This window comes from Oncorhynchus kisutch, linkage group LG9 (genome assembly GCF_002021735.2).
Source record: "Oncorhynchus kisutch isolate 150728-3 linkage group LG9, Okis_V2, whole genome shotgun sequence".
Classification (NCBI taxonomy): domain Eukaryota; kingdom Metazoa; phylum Chordata; class Actinopteri; order Salmoniformes; family Salmonidae; genus Oncorhynchus; species Oncorhynchus kisutch.
The window spans coordinates 5,741,839-5,760,324 of record NC_034182.2 but is presented as its reverse complement, the minus strand read 5'-3'; the positions used below and the strand labels follow the sequence as shown (position 1 = coordinate 5,760,324).

At 41.7% G+C, this 18,486-nt stretch overlaps 1 protein-coding gene across 1 annotated transcript; it reads right to left on the bottom strand.

The window, feature by feature from the left end:
• Positions 1–90: 90 nt before the first annotated feature.
• LOC109896280 (mucin-2) lies at positions 91–18,129 on the bottom strand. The gene is made up of 12 exons (XM_031831633.1): positions 18,057–18,129; positions 17,768–17,903; positions 8,803–9,106; positions 7,232–7,282; positions 6,820–6,946; positions 6,352–6,517; positions 6,125–6,245; positions 3,852–3,948; positions 3,639–3,714; positions 3,414–3,544; positions 2,668–2,819; positions 91–2,561 (listed from the first exon to the last, which is right to left on the bottom strand). The coding sequence occupies exons 1-12, from the start codon at positions 18,107–18,109 to the stop codon at positions 412–414; spliced, it is 3,564 nt and encodes a 1,187-aa protein (XP_031687493.1). The 5' UTR covers positions 18,110–18,129; the 3' UTR covers positions 91–411.
• Positions 18,130–18,486: the final 357 nt, after the last annotated feature.

Below are 18,486 nucleotides of genomic sequence, written 5' to 3'. Positions count from 1 at the left end.
ATCAATAAAGATCATATTTGTCCAAAAAAGTTTGACATTTAAGTGTTTCAAAATCTCTTAGAAAAGAGTAGGATTGTCCAACAAAACATCCACAATCAATTATTTTCTGAGTTTATTCAGTTTAAAACAGAGAAATCAAACCCGTTTCATTTACAAAATGTATGGACTGTGTCAGCAGACCTGAGTAAAGGAAACATCAAATTCATATTTGTGCAAAATTACCAACATCTGCTTAGTTGTGAACAACTTTACTATTATTAAGCCCCTACAAGGTAAAGATACACAGCTATAAAATATATTTAGTATGCAAATGCATTATCATTCATCATTTCATCATTTCTGTTTTTGAAAATGTGAAGTTCGCCATCAAAACCTTCTATTAACTTACTGCTCCACCATGACAAAGGCAAGTTATTGGAGAAGGCACTTGTTTTTTTCTTTGGTGTCCCTCCTATGAGCTGTTGGAACACTGTACAGTGACTCAGGAGGAGATCTAGTGAAGGCACCTGTCGAGGGAGAGAACACCCGAGATAGCAACCTATGTGAGGAGGAGAGTGTGCTAGAAGAATTGCTTGACGTGGAGGGGGAAGTGCGTGAGGGAGTTTGTGTGTAAGTGGGGGAGTAGGATGAGTGAGAAAGTGTGTGATAATGTGTGCTCAGTGAGGATGAAGGGGATAGTGGGTGAGAAGAACTGCTGTCAGAGAGAGTGCGAGTAGTGGTTGTTGAGCGGGTGTGAGCCCAAGATAGGGTGCCAGTTAAAGGGGAAAGTGTACGAGAGGGGGTACTGGCTGAGGGAGTGAGTGTAGGAGAGAGGGTGGGGGGTTGGGGAGCGAGTCTACGAGAGGCTGTACTGGCTGGGGCAGTGAGTGTATAAGAGGGGGTACTGGCTGGGGTAGTGAGTGTATAAGAGGGGGTACTGGCTGGGGTAGTGAGTGTATAAGAGGGGGTACTGGCTGGGGTAGTGAGTGTATAAGAGGGGGTACTGGCTGGGGTAGTGAGTGTATAAGAGGGGGTACTGGCTGGGGTAGTGAGTGTATAAGAGGGGGTACTGGCTGGGGTAGTGAGTGTATAAGAGGGGGTACTGGCTGGGGTAGAGAGTGTATAAGAGGGGGTACTGGCTGGGGTAGTGAGTGTATAAGAGGGGGTACTGGCTGGGGTAGTGAATGTATAAGAGGGGGTACTGGCTGGGGTAGTGAGTGTAGGAGAGGGGGCACTGGGTGAGGGCGTGAGTGTAGGAGAGGGGGTGGGGGGTTGGGGAGCCAGTCTTCGAGAGGCTGTACTGGCTGGGGTAGTGAGTGTAGGAGAGAGGGTACTGGCTGGGGTAGGATGTGTATAAGAGGGGGTACTGGCTGGGGTAGGATGTGTATAAGAGGGGGTACTGGCTGGGGTAGGGAGTGTATAAGAGGGGGTACTGGCTGGGGTAGGGAGTGTATAAGAGAGGGTACTGGCTGGGGTAGGGAGTGTATAAGAGAGGGTACTGGCTGGGGTAGGGAGTGTATAAGAGAGGGTACTGGCTGGGGTAGGGAGTGTATAAGAGAGGGTACTGGCTGGGGTAGGGAGAGTATAAGAGAGGGTACTGGCTGGGCTAGTGAGCGTACGAGAGGGTGTACTGGCTGGGGTAGTGAGCGTACGAGAGGGTGTACTGGCTGGGGTAGTGAGCGTACGAGAGGGTGTACTGGCTGGGGTAGTGAGCGTACGAGAGGGTGTACTGGCAGGGGTAGTGAGCGTACGAGAGGGTGTACTGGCAGGGGTAGTGAGCGTACGAGAGGGTGTACTGGCAGGGGTAGTGAGCGTACGAGAGGGTGTACTGGCAGGGGTAGTGAGCGTACGAGAGGGTGTACTGGCAGGGGTAGTGAACGTACGAGAGGGTGTACTGGCAGGGGTAGTGAGCGTACGAGAGGGTGTACTGGCAGGGGTAGTGAGCGTACGAGAGGGTGTACTGGCAGGGGTAGTGAGCGTACGAGAGAGGTTTGCAAATGAGGAAGTGAAATCTGGGCCTCGGGTGATATCCACTAATTGAGAACTTGTGGCTGGCTTTATGAGGACTGGAGATTGAATGAATATCAATGGGGCTTGGGCAGGTTTTGGGAGCGACTGATGGACAAAACGTGAAGTGGGACGAGAATGGGTTGGATTTGAGGAAGAGGTGGCTGCAGTTTTAGATGGATTCAAAGTGGATGGAACTCTCTTCGATGGGGTGGCAGCAGCTGTGGCTTGAATCCGGTTGGATGTTGGGGTTAAGGAAGTGGATTGGATAGAGACAGTTTTGGGTGCAGCTGGAGCCGATGTGGACCAGTGCATGACGCTATCATCATATTTGATAAGGAACTCTGGGTAAACCTGGTGCCTTTCAAACACCACATATATAGATGGGTTCAGGACATTGTCCACACAGCTGTCATAGAGAGTGGGGCTTCCCTCGCCTTTTGGAGGGGGGCGACGGAGCCCCGAGTTCCCCCGTGTGTAGTCGCCAACAAGCACCTGACAAGCAAACATGGACCTCACTCCTGAGTGGCTGGTGTAGCTGTGTGAGTACTTGGCATCCCTGGCAAAGTAACTCCCTAAAACAGAGAAGATCATCAGTAAAACAAAATGACAGACTATAGTGAGATAATAACTGCTTCTAAAATCTGAGTACACTTCTGACAGATGGTTAACATGAGGTACCTTCGCCGTACACAGTTCCGTTGGTTCCACACAGCCTCCAGTCGAAGTTATCTCTGCAAATGGCCTCTACATGTTTTGGGTCCGTTCCGTGGAAGAGATGTAGCTCCTTGCTGTTTTGACCTCCATTGTTTTTCTTCATTAAATCTCTCTTCCTGAGAAAGAATAAATGACCATTAAGAATTGACCATTAGCTGCTGTTACTGTATGAAATCACCATTAGCTGCTGTTGAGATTGATACTTTCAGATGGTTATTCCCTATTGAAATTTGGCCTCTAGGTACCCTCTAAGGCCAGAGGTCTTAAAGCAGCTCTCAGTAACTGGTATCTGGGCCCCTGAGACATAAAATCGTTTATGGGCTTTAAGCGATTCATATGTTTCAAATGTATAGTCTATTCAACCCCAAGGTCTCCACCTTGATTTAATGCTTTGGCAGTGAACAGAGATGGGCAAGAGTGTTTAGGTCAGCCCTCTCGTCAGAGGGGAGGGGGTGAGATTTGCTCTAGACCTCTTACATGAACATGTATGTCTTCTCCTATGCATATGTCTGTCTTTGTCTGTCTTTGTCTAACAAACCTTTAAATATAGGAGATGGTCACCTTATATGTTGTATCTCGCATTTCTACACACCCTGACCAGGTTTTCAATTCCTAACACTACTTTCCCATAATCACATTCAAGCCAGGGTTTACATAGCATTTTGGAAGTAACACGCTGGGATTGTGTGTGAGAGTTGATGTAAACATACCACTGGAAGACTTCCCAGAGGTCCCTGTTTTGGACCCTCTCGATGCTGGTGATCTGGAAGCCCCTCATGGTGTTGTTGAAAAGTCCCTGGACCTTTTGATAGTCCCTGTCAGAACTCAGAAGAGTGACTGTCTGCAGGAGGGGAAAACAAAATGGTTGTCACAGCAATGTTAATGTTAAACTTCCCTGCAATCCAAAACCGGAGAATCCCATGTAAACAAGTGACCTTGTATCCAATGTCGGGTATTGCAGACTTGTCCCAAGATCCAGGAACAGCTCTGAAATTGCGTGGTCCATTTCTCCTGAAATGACATATGAAAAATAACCTTCATATACAAGAAAAAAGTATTATGATTATAAGTCATCTATTAGGTACATATAGAAATGGTTCGATTCAGAATATAGACCCATTCTCAGTCCAATTCCATTAATAAATTACCTGCTCCTTGCAGCTTGTGCGTCCACAGTTGAAACAAAGACTGGACGTCGTCTGACCATCCTTACAGTACCATATGCTTTGTTTTTTTGTGTCATGTCTGTAATTACAAGATTAACTATTTGAACCAGCATCCTTACAGTTCCTGTTCAACATCTCTAACATCTAGGCTACCTGCTGCCGATTTTAGTAATAGAATTTGAGGGGCGTACACTACCGGTCAAATGTTTTAGAACACCTACTCATTCAAGGGTTTTTCTTTATTTTTTTACTTTTTTTCTACATTGTAGAATAATAGTGAACACATCAAAACTATGAAATAACACATATGTAATCATGTAGTAACCAAAAAAGTGTTAAAATCTAAATATATCAAATCGCCACCCTTTGTCTTGATGACAGCTTTGCACACTCTTGGCATTCTCTCAACCAGCTTCATGAGGTAGTCACATGGAATGCATTTTAATTAACAGGTGTGCCTTCTTAAAGGTTAATGTGTGCAAATTCTTTCCCATCTTAATGCGTTTGAGTCAATCAGTTGTGTTGTGACAAGTTAGGGTTGGTATACAGAAAATAGCCCTATTTGGTAAAAGACCAAGTCCATTTTATGGCAAAAACAGCTCAAATAAGCAAAGAGAAACGACAGTCCATCATTACTTTAAGACATGAAGGTCAGTCAATCCAGAACATTTCAAGAACTTTTAAAGTTTCTTCAAGTGCAGTCACAAAAACCATCAAGTGTTATGATGAAACTGGCTCTCATGAGGACCGCCACAGAAATGGAAGACCCAGAGTCGCCTCTGCTGCAGAGGATAAGTTCATTAGAGTTACCAGCCTCAGAAAATGCAGCCCAAATAAATGCTTCACAGAGTTCAAGTAACAGACACATCTCAGCATCAATTGTTCAGAGGAGAATATGTGAATCAGGCCTTCATGGTCAAATTGCTACAAAGAAACCACTACTAAAGGTAACCAATAAGAAGAGACTTGCTTGGGCCAAGAAACATGAGCAATGGACATTTGACCAGTGGAAATCTGTGGTCTGGAGTCCAAATTAGACTCCAGACCAATTTGGTTCTAACCGTTGTTGTTGTGAGACCAAGAATGGGTGAACGGATGATTTCTGCATGTGTATTTCCCACTGTAAAGCATGGAGGAGTGTCACGCCTTGGTCTTAGTATTTTGTGTTTTCTTTAATTATTTGTTCAGGCCAGGGTGTGACATGGGTTATTGTGTTGTCGTATTGTTTTTTTTTGTAGGCATTGGGATTGTGGTTGATTAGGGGTGTGTCGAGTGTAGGCTTGGCTGCCTGAGGCGGTTCTCGATCAGAGTCAGGTGATTCTTGTTGTCTCTGATGGGGAACCGTATTTAGGTAGCCTGAGTTTCACTTTGTATTTCGTGGGTGATTGTTCCTGTCTCTGTGTAGTTTCACCAGATAGGCTGTAATTAGGTTTCACGTTCCGTTTGTTGTTTTTTGTATTTATAAGTTATTTCATGTATCGTCATTTGTTTCATTAAAGACATGAGTAACCACCACGCTGCATTTCGGTCCGACTCTCTTTCGACAAACGAAGAACGCCGTTACAAGGAGGAGGTGTTATGGTGTGGGAGTGCTTTGCTGGTGACACTGTCTGATTTATTTAGAATTCAAGGCACAATTAACCTGCATGGCGAACAGCATTCTGCAGCGATACGCCATCCCATCTGGTTTGGGCTTAATGGGACCAGCTTCAGCTATTTTACGAAGAAAGAGAGTGATGGAGTGCTGCATCAGATGACCTGGCCTCCACAATCTCCCGACCTTAACCAAATTGAGATGGTTTGGGATGAGTTGTACCTCAGAGTGAAGGAAAAGCAGCCAACAAGTGCTCAGCATATGTGGGAACTCCTTCAAGACGGTTGGAAACGCATTGCAGCTGAAGCTGGTTGATAGAATGCCAAGAGTGTGCAAAGCTGTCATCAAGGCAAAGGATGGCTATTTGAAGAATCTCAAATATAAAATATATTTTGATTTATTTAACACTTTTTTTGGTTAGTACATGATTCCATATGTTATTTCATTGTTTTGATATCATCACTATTATTCTACAATGTAGACAATAGTAAAAAATAAAGAAAAACCCTTGAATGAGTAGGTGTTCTAAAACTTTAGACTGGTAGTGTATAGCCTTTCAGACTCTAACTGTAACTTGTGCTAAGCGCTTATAACTAAAATATATTATTATAACAGAAGGTTGCACATGAGAGCTGTTTTTCAAGAGTTTGAAATGTGTTACCTCTGAAACTCAGCTCATAAGACTGCTGGCCTGCAGTGAACTTCACCACAGCACTTTGATCCTCCTGGAACCTTTTCTCAAGGTCTTCACTGGTGATGGACGACAATCTGTGCATCTCTTTCTGTGATTTATAGGAAAAAACATCTATTTCAAGGGGAACAAGAGTTTACTATCTCTATTATTGTCCTCGTAACACAGCCTGTTTTGAGTGTTTTTACACCACTTACGATGGATGCGTACTGGACCCATTTGCCGTACTCGTCTTCCCAGAACCACACCCACTCTGTGGTGAGTACGTATGTGGGCTGGGTCACAGAGGAAACTGTGGAGAGACGGCGAACTTCCCGTAACCCGTGGCTCATGGAGTCGAAACGCACACGATCAGATCCCTCACTGTGAAGGCATGACAAATGTAAATGGTAAAAAACACATGGCTATATTATACCTTATTCACAGTTCGACGTTTTTTCTAGTTAAAGGTAGACTCAGCAAAATGATATTGCCACAAGCAGCACCGCAGATATTGAGATGCAAGACAGTCACACACAGTACTATATCTGAGCATGTGCACGTGTTCGCTTCGCTGTTACAGCGTGGTACCAAAACAGCGGGGAAGTTGAGTCTTGCGCTCCAACTCTCTTAGTTGTTGAGGAAATCGCTCAGTCTATCTTTCAGTATGACATAACATACTGTACCTGTGTATCTTAGAAGGGTCACAGAAGTCTCTCTCGATTTCTTCGTTTGCTGGCAGAGCTGACCAAGTCTGTCCACCGTTCACTTCCCACTTGTAGGGCATTTTGAAGTGGACTCTCCAGCATTTCTCTGAAAGTCACACATTTTTAGTGAGATGTGATATGTTGCTGAGTATCACTGTTGCACCTGGGTAACAGCCTGAATTGTCCCTAGATTGTGGTTTCACTGGGTTTGTATTGTCTCTACTGACAACCTTGAAAGTTCTAGATAAACTCATATCCGGCCGGGTGCCATAGCTTCTACCTGAGTAAAAATCAGGCAAGGCCCTTGCAGGTGTTCTGTGAAAGCAAACATGGGAACGCTATCCTCCAGACACTCTGCCACCACACACAATATCTCCCTCGTTAAATGTACCTCCTTGTTTGCAGTCCCCCTTGACAAAGAACAGGCAGATCTCATTCCTCACTGTAAATAAAGAACAAATGAACAAACATTTAGTTACATTAAATCAAAGTTGGTAACAAGGTTGAGGTCAATACCATCTCAATTCAGAAAGTAAACCAAATTCCAATTCCACCTTTTCCTCACTAGCTAGGTTTCCATCCAAACTATATGCAGATTTTCCTACCAGAGATCTGTTTCCATCAAATTGACTTGTTGTGGATAAAAGGCTGTGCATGATGACATAGCGCACATAAATCACTTTTGCGGTTAAATTCCCAAGTACCGAATAATTGTTTTTGCGTTAAATAGCGAATGTGCCCACTCTTATTGGCGCGTGCGCTCTAGCTAACAGCTCGCAGATACAGTGCAGGTATAGCTTACATGAACACCCATTTGCACACACTATCTAGATTTTTCTATTGTGTTATTGACTGTACGTTTGTTTATCCCACGTGTAACTCTGTTGTTTTTTTGTTGTACTGCTTTGCTATATCTTGGCCAGGTTGCAGTTGTAAATGAGAACTTGTTTTCATAAAGGTGAAATTAATTTTAAACAAATAAAACATTATAGACAAAAGAGCAAGATCATTTTTATTTTTCAAATGGCAGCCAAGCATTGATGATCATGTCACCAGAATAAGACCCTTGATGTTTATTGGAAAGGAGCATCAAGTGTGTCACCGTGCACTTTCACCACCCTGTGAAGTTCATAACTTATTTCACCTGTAGCCTAATAAACTGTATGCTTTCTCCAGTTGTAGTAGGACCACACAACATGTCACCCTGTGACTCCAAGTTTACTTAAATATTATGGTTATTACATCAATATTTGAGTGAGTATTTCCACAGCCATTTCTCACAATCACTTTTACTGACCCCCCAAAAAAACACACGATATCTAGCGTATTTTGTTGTCGACATTTGAAAAGTTTACCAAGAAATTTTCATTTTCATGCAACATGTACTTTACTCGCATAAAAAGGTTGGATGGAAACCTGGTTATTGAAAAGCATTGAAGAGAATTGGAATATCAGTGTACTTATTGAATTGACTGGTGTCATGGCTGATGAAAGGAGCGGACCAAGGTGCAGCGTGGTAAGCGTACATGTTCTTTAATTAAGAAAAGACGCCGAACAAAACAAGACACACGACAAAACAAAACCATGAAGAAGGTCAACTTCCCACAAACACAGGTGGGGAAAAGGGTACCTACGTATGGTTCCCAATCAGAGACAACGATAGACAGCTGTCCCTGATTGAGAACCATACCCGGCCAGAACATAGAGATAGAAAATTATAGAAACACAACACATAGAAATGCCCACCCCAACTCGCGCCATGACCAAACCAAAATAGAGACATAAAAAGGATCTCCAAGGTCAGGGCGTGACAACTGGTCTGGAATTTAAATGGAATTGACCCCAACCCTGGCTGGCAAGCAAGTCCATAGAGAAATACTTTTGCAGGTAACTATAGCGACTGTTCTGAAACATTATTCCCCACAGAACACAACCCTGTTGTTTGCTCCTGCAGCCATCTACCTGTATTTCTCGGAGGACAGCTCTGGGGCCTGTTGATGGAAGCAGCACCGCCGGCACCTTCACTTTTCATGGCCTGGATGTTCTGGTAGGTGGACAACATGGATGCCATTAGATCGTTTGGCACTCCCCTCTGCTGCAGGGTCCTCCGTGGGTGTGGCTCGAAGAAGTCATGACACCTGTTGCAGTTGGCTCCCGAGGAGCAGGTTCCTCTGATGTACCTGTCACACACGTGAAGTCTCCTGCACCCCTCCTGATCAGGGCAGTTGCCATATTGCCCGGTGCCTTTGTTATAAGAGTTGCACACCTGAAAGAGTGAGAGACAAGGCTTTTAAAATACTTGTTTACCATACTCTATGTGCAAGAAAGCATGAGATGAACACTCAGAGCTATTGGGTAAATCCATTTGAATTCAATCCCTTTTTGACAGAACCCCTATTGATTTGAACAAAACCTTCCCTTCCAAGTGCTACACTTTTTGAAGTTTAATGCCAAAACATACAAGAGATTAAAAACTATTTTAAGTGAGAATAACACAGCCTAATTCAGACTCTTAGAGGGGGTGCTTCCACAATAATGTGATTTATACCGCATACAAGGTAAAGCATTGGATTCTTCACACCATAGTAGGACATTATACCATTACGGTACCTTTTCATGCTTTAATTTTTTTTTTAATTACAGCAAGCTTTGCTTTTATACTTACCAGACCATCAGGCTTGATTGAGCTGTTTTGTCTTGTAATGTGTTGCCTGCCTGTATTTCCTTAAACCTTTATTTTAACAATACACGTCATTGAAAAAAAGAACATCCTTTTTTGGTCTGTATGTGCCCAACAGGTGGTGGTGTGTTGGACACAGTATCTCAGATAGATACATCCTACCTGCATTCCTCATTTCAGTAACTGTTAGCTTCCCTGCGTAATATTGACATCAGCGCAGAAGCACTTGTGTTTCAAACATGGTCCTGTTTGATCAATTGCTGGGCTGATCAATGGACAGTTCATTACCTCGTGCAAAATAATATGTAGCTTAAAGTTCTGATTGTACTTGTATTTATGTTTATAGTAAAGATGTTGATGCAACAATAATACACATTTACAATAGGCTTATATCTAAAAATACATACAGACAAATGATATACAGTACTAGTCAAAAGTTGACACACCTACTTATTCAAGGGTTTATCTTTATTTTTTACTCTTTTCTACATTGTAGAATAATCGTGAAGACATCAAAACTATGAAATAACACATGTGGAATCATGTAGTAACCAAAAAAGTGTTAAACAAATCAAAATATATTTTAGATTCTTCAAAGTAGCCACCCTTTGCCTCGATGACAACTTTGCACACTCTTGGCATTCTCTCAACCAGCTTCATGTGGTAATCACCTGGAATGCATTTAAATTAACAAGTGTTCCTTGTTAAAAGTGAATTTGTGGAATTTCTTTCCTTCTTAATGCGTTTGAGCCAATCAGTTGTGTTGTGACAAGGTAGGGGTGGGTATACAGAAGATATCCCTATTTGGTAAAAGACCAAGTCCATATTATTGCAAGAACAGCTCAAATAAGCAAAGAGAAATGACAGTCCATCATTACTTTAAGACATGAAGGTCAGTCAATACGGAACATTTCAAGAACTTTTAAAGTTTCTTCAAGTGCAGTTGCATAAACCATCAAGCGCTATGATGAAACTGGCTCTCATGGGGACCGCCACAGAAATGGAAGACCCAGAGTTACCTCTGCTGCAGAGGATAAGTTCGCCACAAATGAACTGCACTTCCGATTTCAGCCCAAATAAATCCTTCAGAGTTCAAGTAACAGACACATCTCAACATCAACTGCTCAGAGGAGACTGCGTGAATCAGGCCTTCATGGTCGAATTGCAACAAAGAAACCACTACTAAAAGGACTCCAATAATAAGAAGAGACTTGCTTGGGACAAAAAACACGAGCAATGGACATTAGACCGGTGGAAATCTGTCCTTTAGTCTGATGAGTCCAAATTTGACATTTTTAGTTCCAACCGCCGTGTCTGAGACGTTGAGTAGGTGAACGGATGATCTCTGGATTGTTTAATACTTTTTTGGTTACTACATGATTCCATATGTATTATTTAGTGGTTTTGATGTCTTCACTACTATTCCTCAATGTAGAAAAAAAGAAAAATAAAGAAAAACCCTGAAATGAGTAGGTGTGTCCAAACTTTTGACTGGTACTGTATATATCTATACCGTTATATATAATTGTAATTGCAGTCCATTATCCCTCTGAAGAGTATGAATTAGGCTGTTTGAGAAGGTTTGAATCCAAAGCAACCAGCCACCACAGTTTGAATTACAATATCAACATAGCTACTGTAGTAGGTCAAAGCTGTGTGCTGGAAAACCTTGGTAGAGCATGGGTGGAATAAGCATTATGGTACTCGTGAATTTCTTTTTTTCGGCTTCAGACCAATGCCTATTCTGACTTAAAATGTAGTTGTTTTTAATTTCCATGGTTTCACACCAGAAGATGATTATTCAACATTATAATACAGCTTAACACATGCTCTCCTTGTGAACCTTCACAATGTTGTGTGTTTGACTTATTGATAAGATCCCAGCTCATAATCCTACTGATCATTGCTCAAAGCAAATTGGTGAGAGCAAAGACTGAAGCAAATATTTACAATGGGATTACACAATGTATCTGGCTGGATGACGACAGGAGCGTGAAATATGGATGAGCTGTTCTCAAAGGAAAAGTTCTGAAATATTCTCTCTCACCAAGGCGCAACCGTGAATGTATCATAGTCATCCACCTCGGAAACGACTTGGGACACACAAAGGTGCGTCAGATGTGAGCTGATTTGGAGGCTGCCATCCAACTGTTCCCTGGGACAACGGTGATCTACTCTGACATCACACAGTAAAGGAGTTGGAAGTTCCAGTGGGAGGAGGACAGCAACAAGCACAAAGAGATGGCCCGGTGCTCTGTCAACCAGCTGGTGTTTGCATTTCTCTGTGACAGGCGCATGCCCACAATCCACCATTCTGCCATAAAGCACTGTGTCCCTGGGCAGTACCTTGGGGATTACGTGCATCTCACCGATGAAGGGAAACAACCTCCTTGAGAATCTGACAGCTGGGCCCGTATCCACAAAGCATCTCAGGGTAGACAATTGGTCATAAGTGCTGAGCATAGAGACATTTTACCCCTACTCTTATGGGTAAAAATAGAATCTATGCAAGAAGCCTCTTTAGTCGTAAGAGTCACACCTAGTCGACAGATATTTAGGACACCTCGTGAGCTGTCCTAACCATTTAAGAGTTACCAGCAGGTGTCTTGATTATAGAAAAAGGTAGCGAGTCAGTGGTTCCGGCATCATAGACAGGCAATTGCTTTGGAGTTGAAAGAATGTTTTGATATTTCTATATGATCAACCCATAAATAATCTAGACCTACATGCAGCAGTACCTGTTGCGCTTTTGACAATGATTTCACATAAGGCCTCATTCACATGATATAATGCCTACCATTAAGCTAATAATCAATCACATTTTTCTTTAGATTTTTTTCATTAACCTACATGTTATTTCAAGCAGAATATGACATTGTTAATAAAGACACAAATTGGTCATGCTTGGATATAATGGTAATATTATACAAAACAGTTAAAACATTATACTGTTTCAATCAGTGCAAAACGACTATCACATTATTGAAAATATGGGAATTGTTAATTAAAAAAGTTATGCATGCCAACATATTAGGCAAGAATTAAGAGTGACCGTGTCAGGTGAAAACTGTATCAAACGTTTTACCATTTCTAAAATTTACTGTAGTCACATTCACCGTGGTTGTCTGAAGTGTGCTATAAATTTCACAGGCTGCAATGCCTGCATCGCCATTGGTTATTCCCATAGCCGCAGGAAGTAGGTGTGCTGCCACCCCCTGAAATATCTGAATCAATTAAATTATCATAATTGTTTATTATTAAAGACATTGAATTATTTCTTACAGAAGAAATATGAAACGCATAACAAATTGAAAGGGAACAGTTTGGAGATGGGAAAATGATCAGACCAAAAGGCGAGGACACAACAGCACGTGACAAGACTGAAACCAAAACAGTACACTTGATTTTATATGCATTTGACATTTACTAGATAACACCATCTGAAAATACTCTGCATACATTCAGTGACATGATAAGACTATCCCAGGAAAATGTGGGATCGGTGCAACATAAAACAACAGGGTTTGAGTGAGAGCACCAACTGGTGTCCCCAAGTGACCACAAACACACCTCTCCAAAGTGTGCACAGTTCCTAAGTGATTTGAACACTCTTGTATGACTCAAAGATGAGTCTTCAACTATAAGGGGCTTTTTTGAGTTCTCCTTGCTGTGCTGTTGAGGAACTAGAGGAAGCACACGTGTAGTTGATTTGTTTGGAACACAAGCCCTGCCACCATACAATTACTCCAAAAACATAAATCTCAATCTAGGTCCAGGTGGGCATGATCTGAAAGGTTGTTCTATTGCCAACAAGACTAGCTAAATGATCAAAGATGACATTACAGTGTCAGGCTTTCACAATGCAATTCAGGGAAACAGTGTAATTTTAGTGCACACGGAAAAGGAGTCATGAGTACATTCAGGTGTGTGTGTGTGCGCAGCGGCAAATCTTCTTCACAGTAGACATACATAGGCTCATTCTGTTCAGGGTATGATGCCATGTCATCTTGTAACTGTACATCAAACATAGTGATCATAAACAGTATATGAGTTTTATGATAAGGAAATGTGAAGTGCACATTTGGACTCACAGGTGTTTGGCTTGCTTGTATGACATCAAAGCAGTATTTATTATAATCCTCAACATCTCACATTTCAATATACTGTACATTGAGACCTCTTAATTTACAGCATTTCCCTCACTCAGTCAACGAAACATTTACAAAATTTGCCCAATTAGTGGGAGGGATGGGGGCAACTTCTTGTCATGGGAGGTGCTCAAGTTCAGAATGTCTGTCAGTCAAAACCCATACAGCACTGTGGAGCACAAGGGGTCTGACAAGGGGGTCTGACAACATGAGGTCTGACAACATGTATAGCATCTTACTGTACTGCCACTGAGTGACCAAATCTGCCATTTTCAACCTGTACGAGTGTAAAGGGTTAATATTTTTTTTTACAATTATCAAATAAAACAAACTCAACAAAAAAAATCTAAACAATGTTGTAGCTTAGACCCTATTATGTTGTGTCCGCCATCAGTTGAAACACAACATGCTCTACAATACACAGTGTGTATCATGTTTTGGCTGATAAATGTACTAAAATGGGAATACAATTGCAATGTCTACTTTCAAAATGGTTCCAGAAAGACTGTTGGAGGTGCACATATCAGAGAATGTTGACTTGAATGGGAATATGTTGTTTTAAATTATACTGTCGATCGTCCATAGGAAACCTTATTGAACTTGAACCTGATCGAACATCTCTGCTGAGACCTGAAAATAGCTGTGCAGCGATGCTCCCCATCCAACCTGACCAAGCTTGAGAGGATCTGCAGAGAAGAATGGGAGAAACACCCCAAATACAGGTGTGCCAAGCTTGTAGAGTCATACCCAAGACGACTCAAGGCTGTAATCACTGCCAAAGGTGCTTCAGCAAAGTACTGAGGGTCTGAACACTTATGTAAATGTGATATTTCATTTATATATATATATATATATATATATATACACACACACTTGCAAAATGTTCTAAAAACCTGTTTTTGCTTTGTCATTATGGGGTATTGTGTGTAGATCAGAGATTTTTTAAATCAATTTTGTTGCATTTGTATCCAGCTGTAACGTAGCAAAGTGGAAAAAGTCAAAGGGTCTGAATACTTTCGGAATGCACTGTAGGGTGTAAAAATGTTTTGATTCAAATCATAGGCCTATTATATTGAATGTAGGCTACCTGTTGTGCGTATGTTCATGTGTGTAAAATTGCCTCGGCTGACAGGGTAGGCTACCGGCAGGGGTGTAGGCCTAGTGGAGGGGAAACGCAAGTAAACGCCATTTACCCACCCTTTTCAGAAAAATGCAGTATAGGGAGCGATACTTTTTTCCCTGTGACCGGCAATCAGAGTTTACTCACCTATTTTTTTACCACTACATCACTGGCTACCGGTAGGCCTATTAGAAGTTCATGGTAATTCACATTGTAGCCTAGTCTAGTAAAGCCGACCGTGTGTGTTAGGATGACCATCCCATTTTTCCCAGGACAGGTTCAGCCCCGTTTCAGTTGTCATGACTTTTCAGGCTACAAAAAAAAGTTATTTGCCAGAAAGACACATCAGTTAATGTAGACTAAGAAATGGTAATCCCTGAATATCTTTAGGTACACGTTTTGGTGTTTTGTGACAGATGTCTATTTCCATTCATCAAATGAATCAATTGACTAAAGATAAAAATTGTCACCAAGTGCATTAGCTGGTTCTGCGGAAAGCTCAGGTTAAAGATCCCATTAGCCAATGTACAGTGGGGAGAACAAGTATTTGATACACTGCCAATTTTGCAGGTTTTCCAACTTACAAAGCATGTAGAGGTCTGTCAATTTTATCATAGGTACACTTCAACTGTGAGAGACGGAATCTAAAACAAAAATCCAGAAAATCACATTGTATGATTTTTAAGTAATTAATTTGCATTTTATTGCATGACATAAGTATTTGATACATCAGAAAAGCAGAACTTAATATTTGGTACAGAAGCCTTTGTTTAATCATAATACTGAATGTAATGTGTGTAGTTTTCGTCAAGAATTAGAACAAGGACTTTCTGTTCCTTGTTAGAAACTAATGGAGCTATCGTCAGACCGGCTGGAATGCTGTGTTCCTTACAGGACATTCTGTCTCTACCCAGGGAGGGGAGAGACCTTGGGCTTGTAGTAGATTGTTTAACAGGTGGCAGACAATGTGGGAAGGCTTGTGAACTATATTGCCATTGTATCGGAGAAGGAGGAGCAGCATTCCAAACGCTATGACGAAATGTGATGTATATAAACCAATGTACATTGTATTATGATCAGTACTTCCGAGAATAAATGCTACTGATTGATTTTGAGACTGGTCTCTGTCCATTTTATGCAAATAAGTATCTTACAAATTCTTAGAAATGGGCAGAGTGTTTTAATTGAATTGGTTGATGAACATAGGAATAAAATTCCTTTGACAATATACAAAATGTTTTAGTATTTTTTGTATTACATAAGGGGTCCTGCCACCATTATAGTCTAAACCCGAAGCAGATGTGGGCGTTACTGAGCGTGAACAAGCAAGAACTCAGATGAAAGATAATGGTGGTGAAAGGACAAGGGGAGTTATTTAATTTACTTATGGTGTATCCATATGCTGTGTGTGAGGCTGCAAAGCTATAAAGGCAGAGCTCCGTGCTTAGAAAGTTGGTTGTTCCATAGATCAGCACAGCGTTGCTACTTTGTATTAAAGTCTCATTTGAATTCACAAGTTCCAGTAAGAGTGTTTTATTTCTGAGTCAATATTCCACTACAATGTGTCATGACGTTGGCCTCTTTGGGTATAGCAAGCCCATCCCCCTCTCCCCCTTCAACTAGGCTGCTGTGGTCAGCGGTCATAAATTCATGTGAAGACCTCATGGACACACAGTTATAGAGAGTAGTTTTTCATGGAGACAAAGGAAATCCTTCCACCTCACAGAACTTGAGCTATGAACAAATGTCATGTTCTGGAAAAAGTGTAAAAGATCGGTGAAGAATCCAGCTACGAACTGGTCCGTTTGTCACAACTTGGGAAGCTCATGAGAGACGGTGTGGCCACATTACCATAACGCTGTTTATATAATAGCCCCAGATATAAGGTTTACATCTAATTGTTGTATAAGATGAATTAGTGAGTATGATACTGTTTACACAATTTTACAATGTGATTTTGGACTGTTTAATGAAGGAAAACTGAAAAAGGGGATTGGAGTTAACTAAATCAGAGGACCGCCCCTGAGCCCAATGAGGGTCAGACATCCTGGGACAGCCCTTTTCTGCCATTCCGAATAAAACCAAACTTTGAGAAATTATCACCCGACCATGTTTCTCTCAATCACGGAAGTACAAAGGTTGTAGACCGAGCTTACCTCAATTATGAGATGGCTAAAGGTTGCAGACCATTGCTGAACCTTTTAACCATACCACGTGGTTAAACTTTTAGACTATCGATACCGCCAGAATGAGAACAAGTCTTTGATATTAATTACTAGTCTGCAGCTAGGAATTCGGTATCATTGAACGTGAAGAACGACAACCGCCGAAACATCTATTCTACAACGAATGTCACTTTGAACTATCCCCTCTAACCTACTTTTCAAGTCCAAAAGATCACTTTCTGACCAATTCTTCCATGGGCAAACATGTGGAGAGTTTTATTTACATAAAAAGGGATGCTGTCAAAAAGTGATTGAATTCAAATGGATTTTAATATGTGCAGACAGCACCTTTTCATCAGTCACAGACACACACATTGCACCCCCCCCCCCCCCCCCCCCTTCACACATTTTGCCATGTTAATGATATCTGAGTGAGAGTGACTAACAAAATCAACAGGGGCCCTCTGGAGGTCAGCGGCCCTGGGCATGTGCCCTGCATGCCTGGTCGTTATTTGGCCATGATTACTATAAGTTTAGATAGCTGGATAGAGTAATTGACCAAGCTGACAAGACTAATTGAGTGACTGTCAGTGAATGACCTAATAAGAGAAAAATTGCTGACACACAAACACATTTCGAACTTGCACCTTTGTGTATTACACTATTCTAATGCTCAACAACAAGTTGAGACACGACTCCTCCACCCCCTTGCTTATGTCGCTTATGTCTGGAGCTGGCCCTGCGCACATACACACAGACACACACATTCCACTGATCCACATCAGCAGTTAGAGGTAAAACGGTTGGCTCTTACCGGTGGAAGGAGAGAGTTGTCATTCTGTAATAATAGCTGCCGGAGTTCCTGTCTACTCAGCGTCTCAAGTTTATGCTCTCTCAAAACTATGGAGTTGTGTTCGGAGTGAAGGTCATGGCCAAAGCGGCATGTCCGTCTGGGAGTAAAAGTATCAAGAAACATACAAAGCACAATGCAGTTTGCTGAATTAATTCAACTTCTAAACCCCATAGAATTTTTCAACAATGTTGCAGTTTCATGTTTTGGGCTGAAATACCTCAAATGTAAAAATAGTAATAATAATAATAACCCGTTGCAATGATACATGTACACAGTCAAAAAATGGGCGAGTTCGTTTTGCATGGCCTGGTGCCCCGGAAGAGCAGAGTTTTAACCGGGCCACGCAAAAACAATCTGTCTTACTTTACTTCTCTGGGCCTATCGCTGCGTTTAGATAAAGCAGTCTAATTCTGATATAAAAATTTAAAAAATTGGTCCACTGAAAAAAATCACAAACTCTAAAAAAGATCAGATTATCGGAAATAAGTTTCGAATTGGAATGACTGTCTAAAACGCATCCTATTAAGCGCACGTCATATAAAACATATTTTATGCTTACCGTCCCCTACTATTCTTGCAGTCCCCAAATAGATAAAATTTACATAAGTGTAAATCATTGCAGCCATCACATTGCTGCGCTTTGCAGCGTCTAACTTTCGTTTTCGCAATAATGCGTTTGT

Excerpts from the sequence above, each read along its gene's own strand:
- LOC109896280 (XM_031831633.1), bottom strand. The coding sequence starts at position 18,109 with ATGCAAAACGAACTCGCCCATTTTTTGACTGTGTACATGTATCATTGC. Across the intron at positions 3,949-6,124 it reads TTATGAGCTGAGTTTCAGAG|ACATGACACAAAAAAACAAA; the intron begins GTAACACATTTC and ends TTGTAATTACAG. Across the intron at positions 2,820-3,413 it reads CTCTGGGAAGTCTTCCAGTG|GAAGAGAGATTTAATGAAGA; the intron begins GTATGTTTACAT and ends ATTCTTTCTCAG.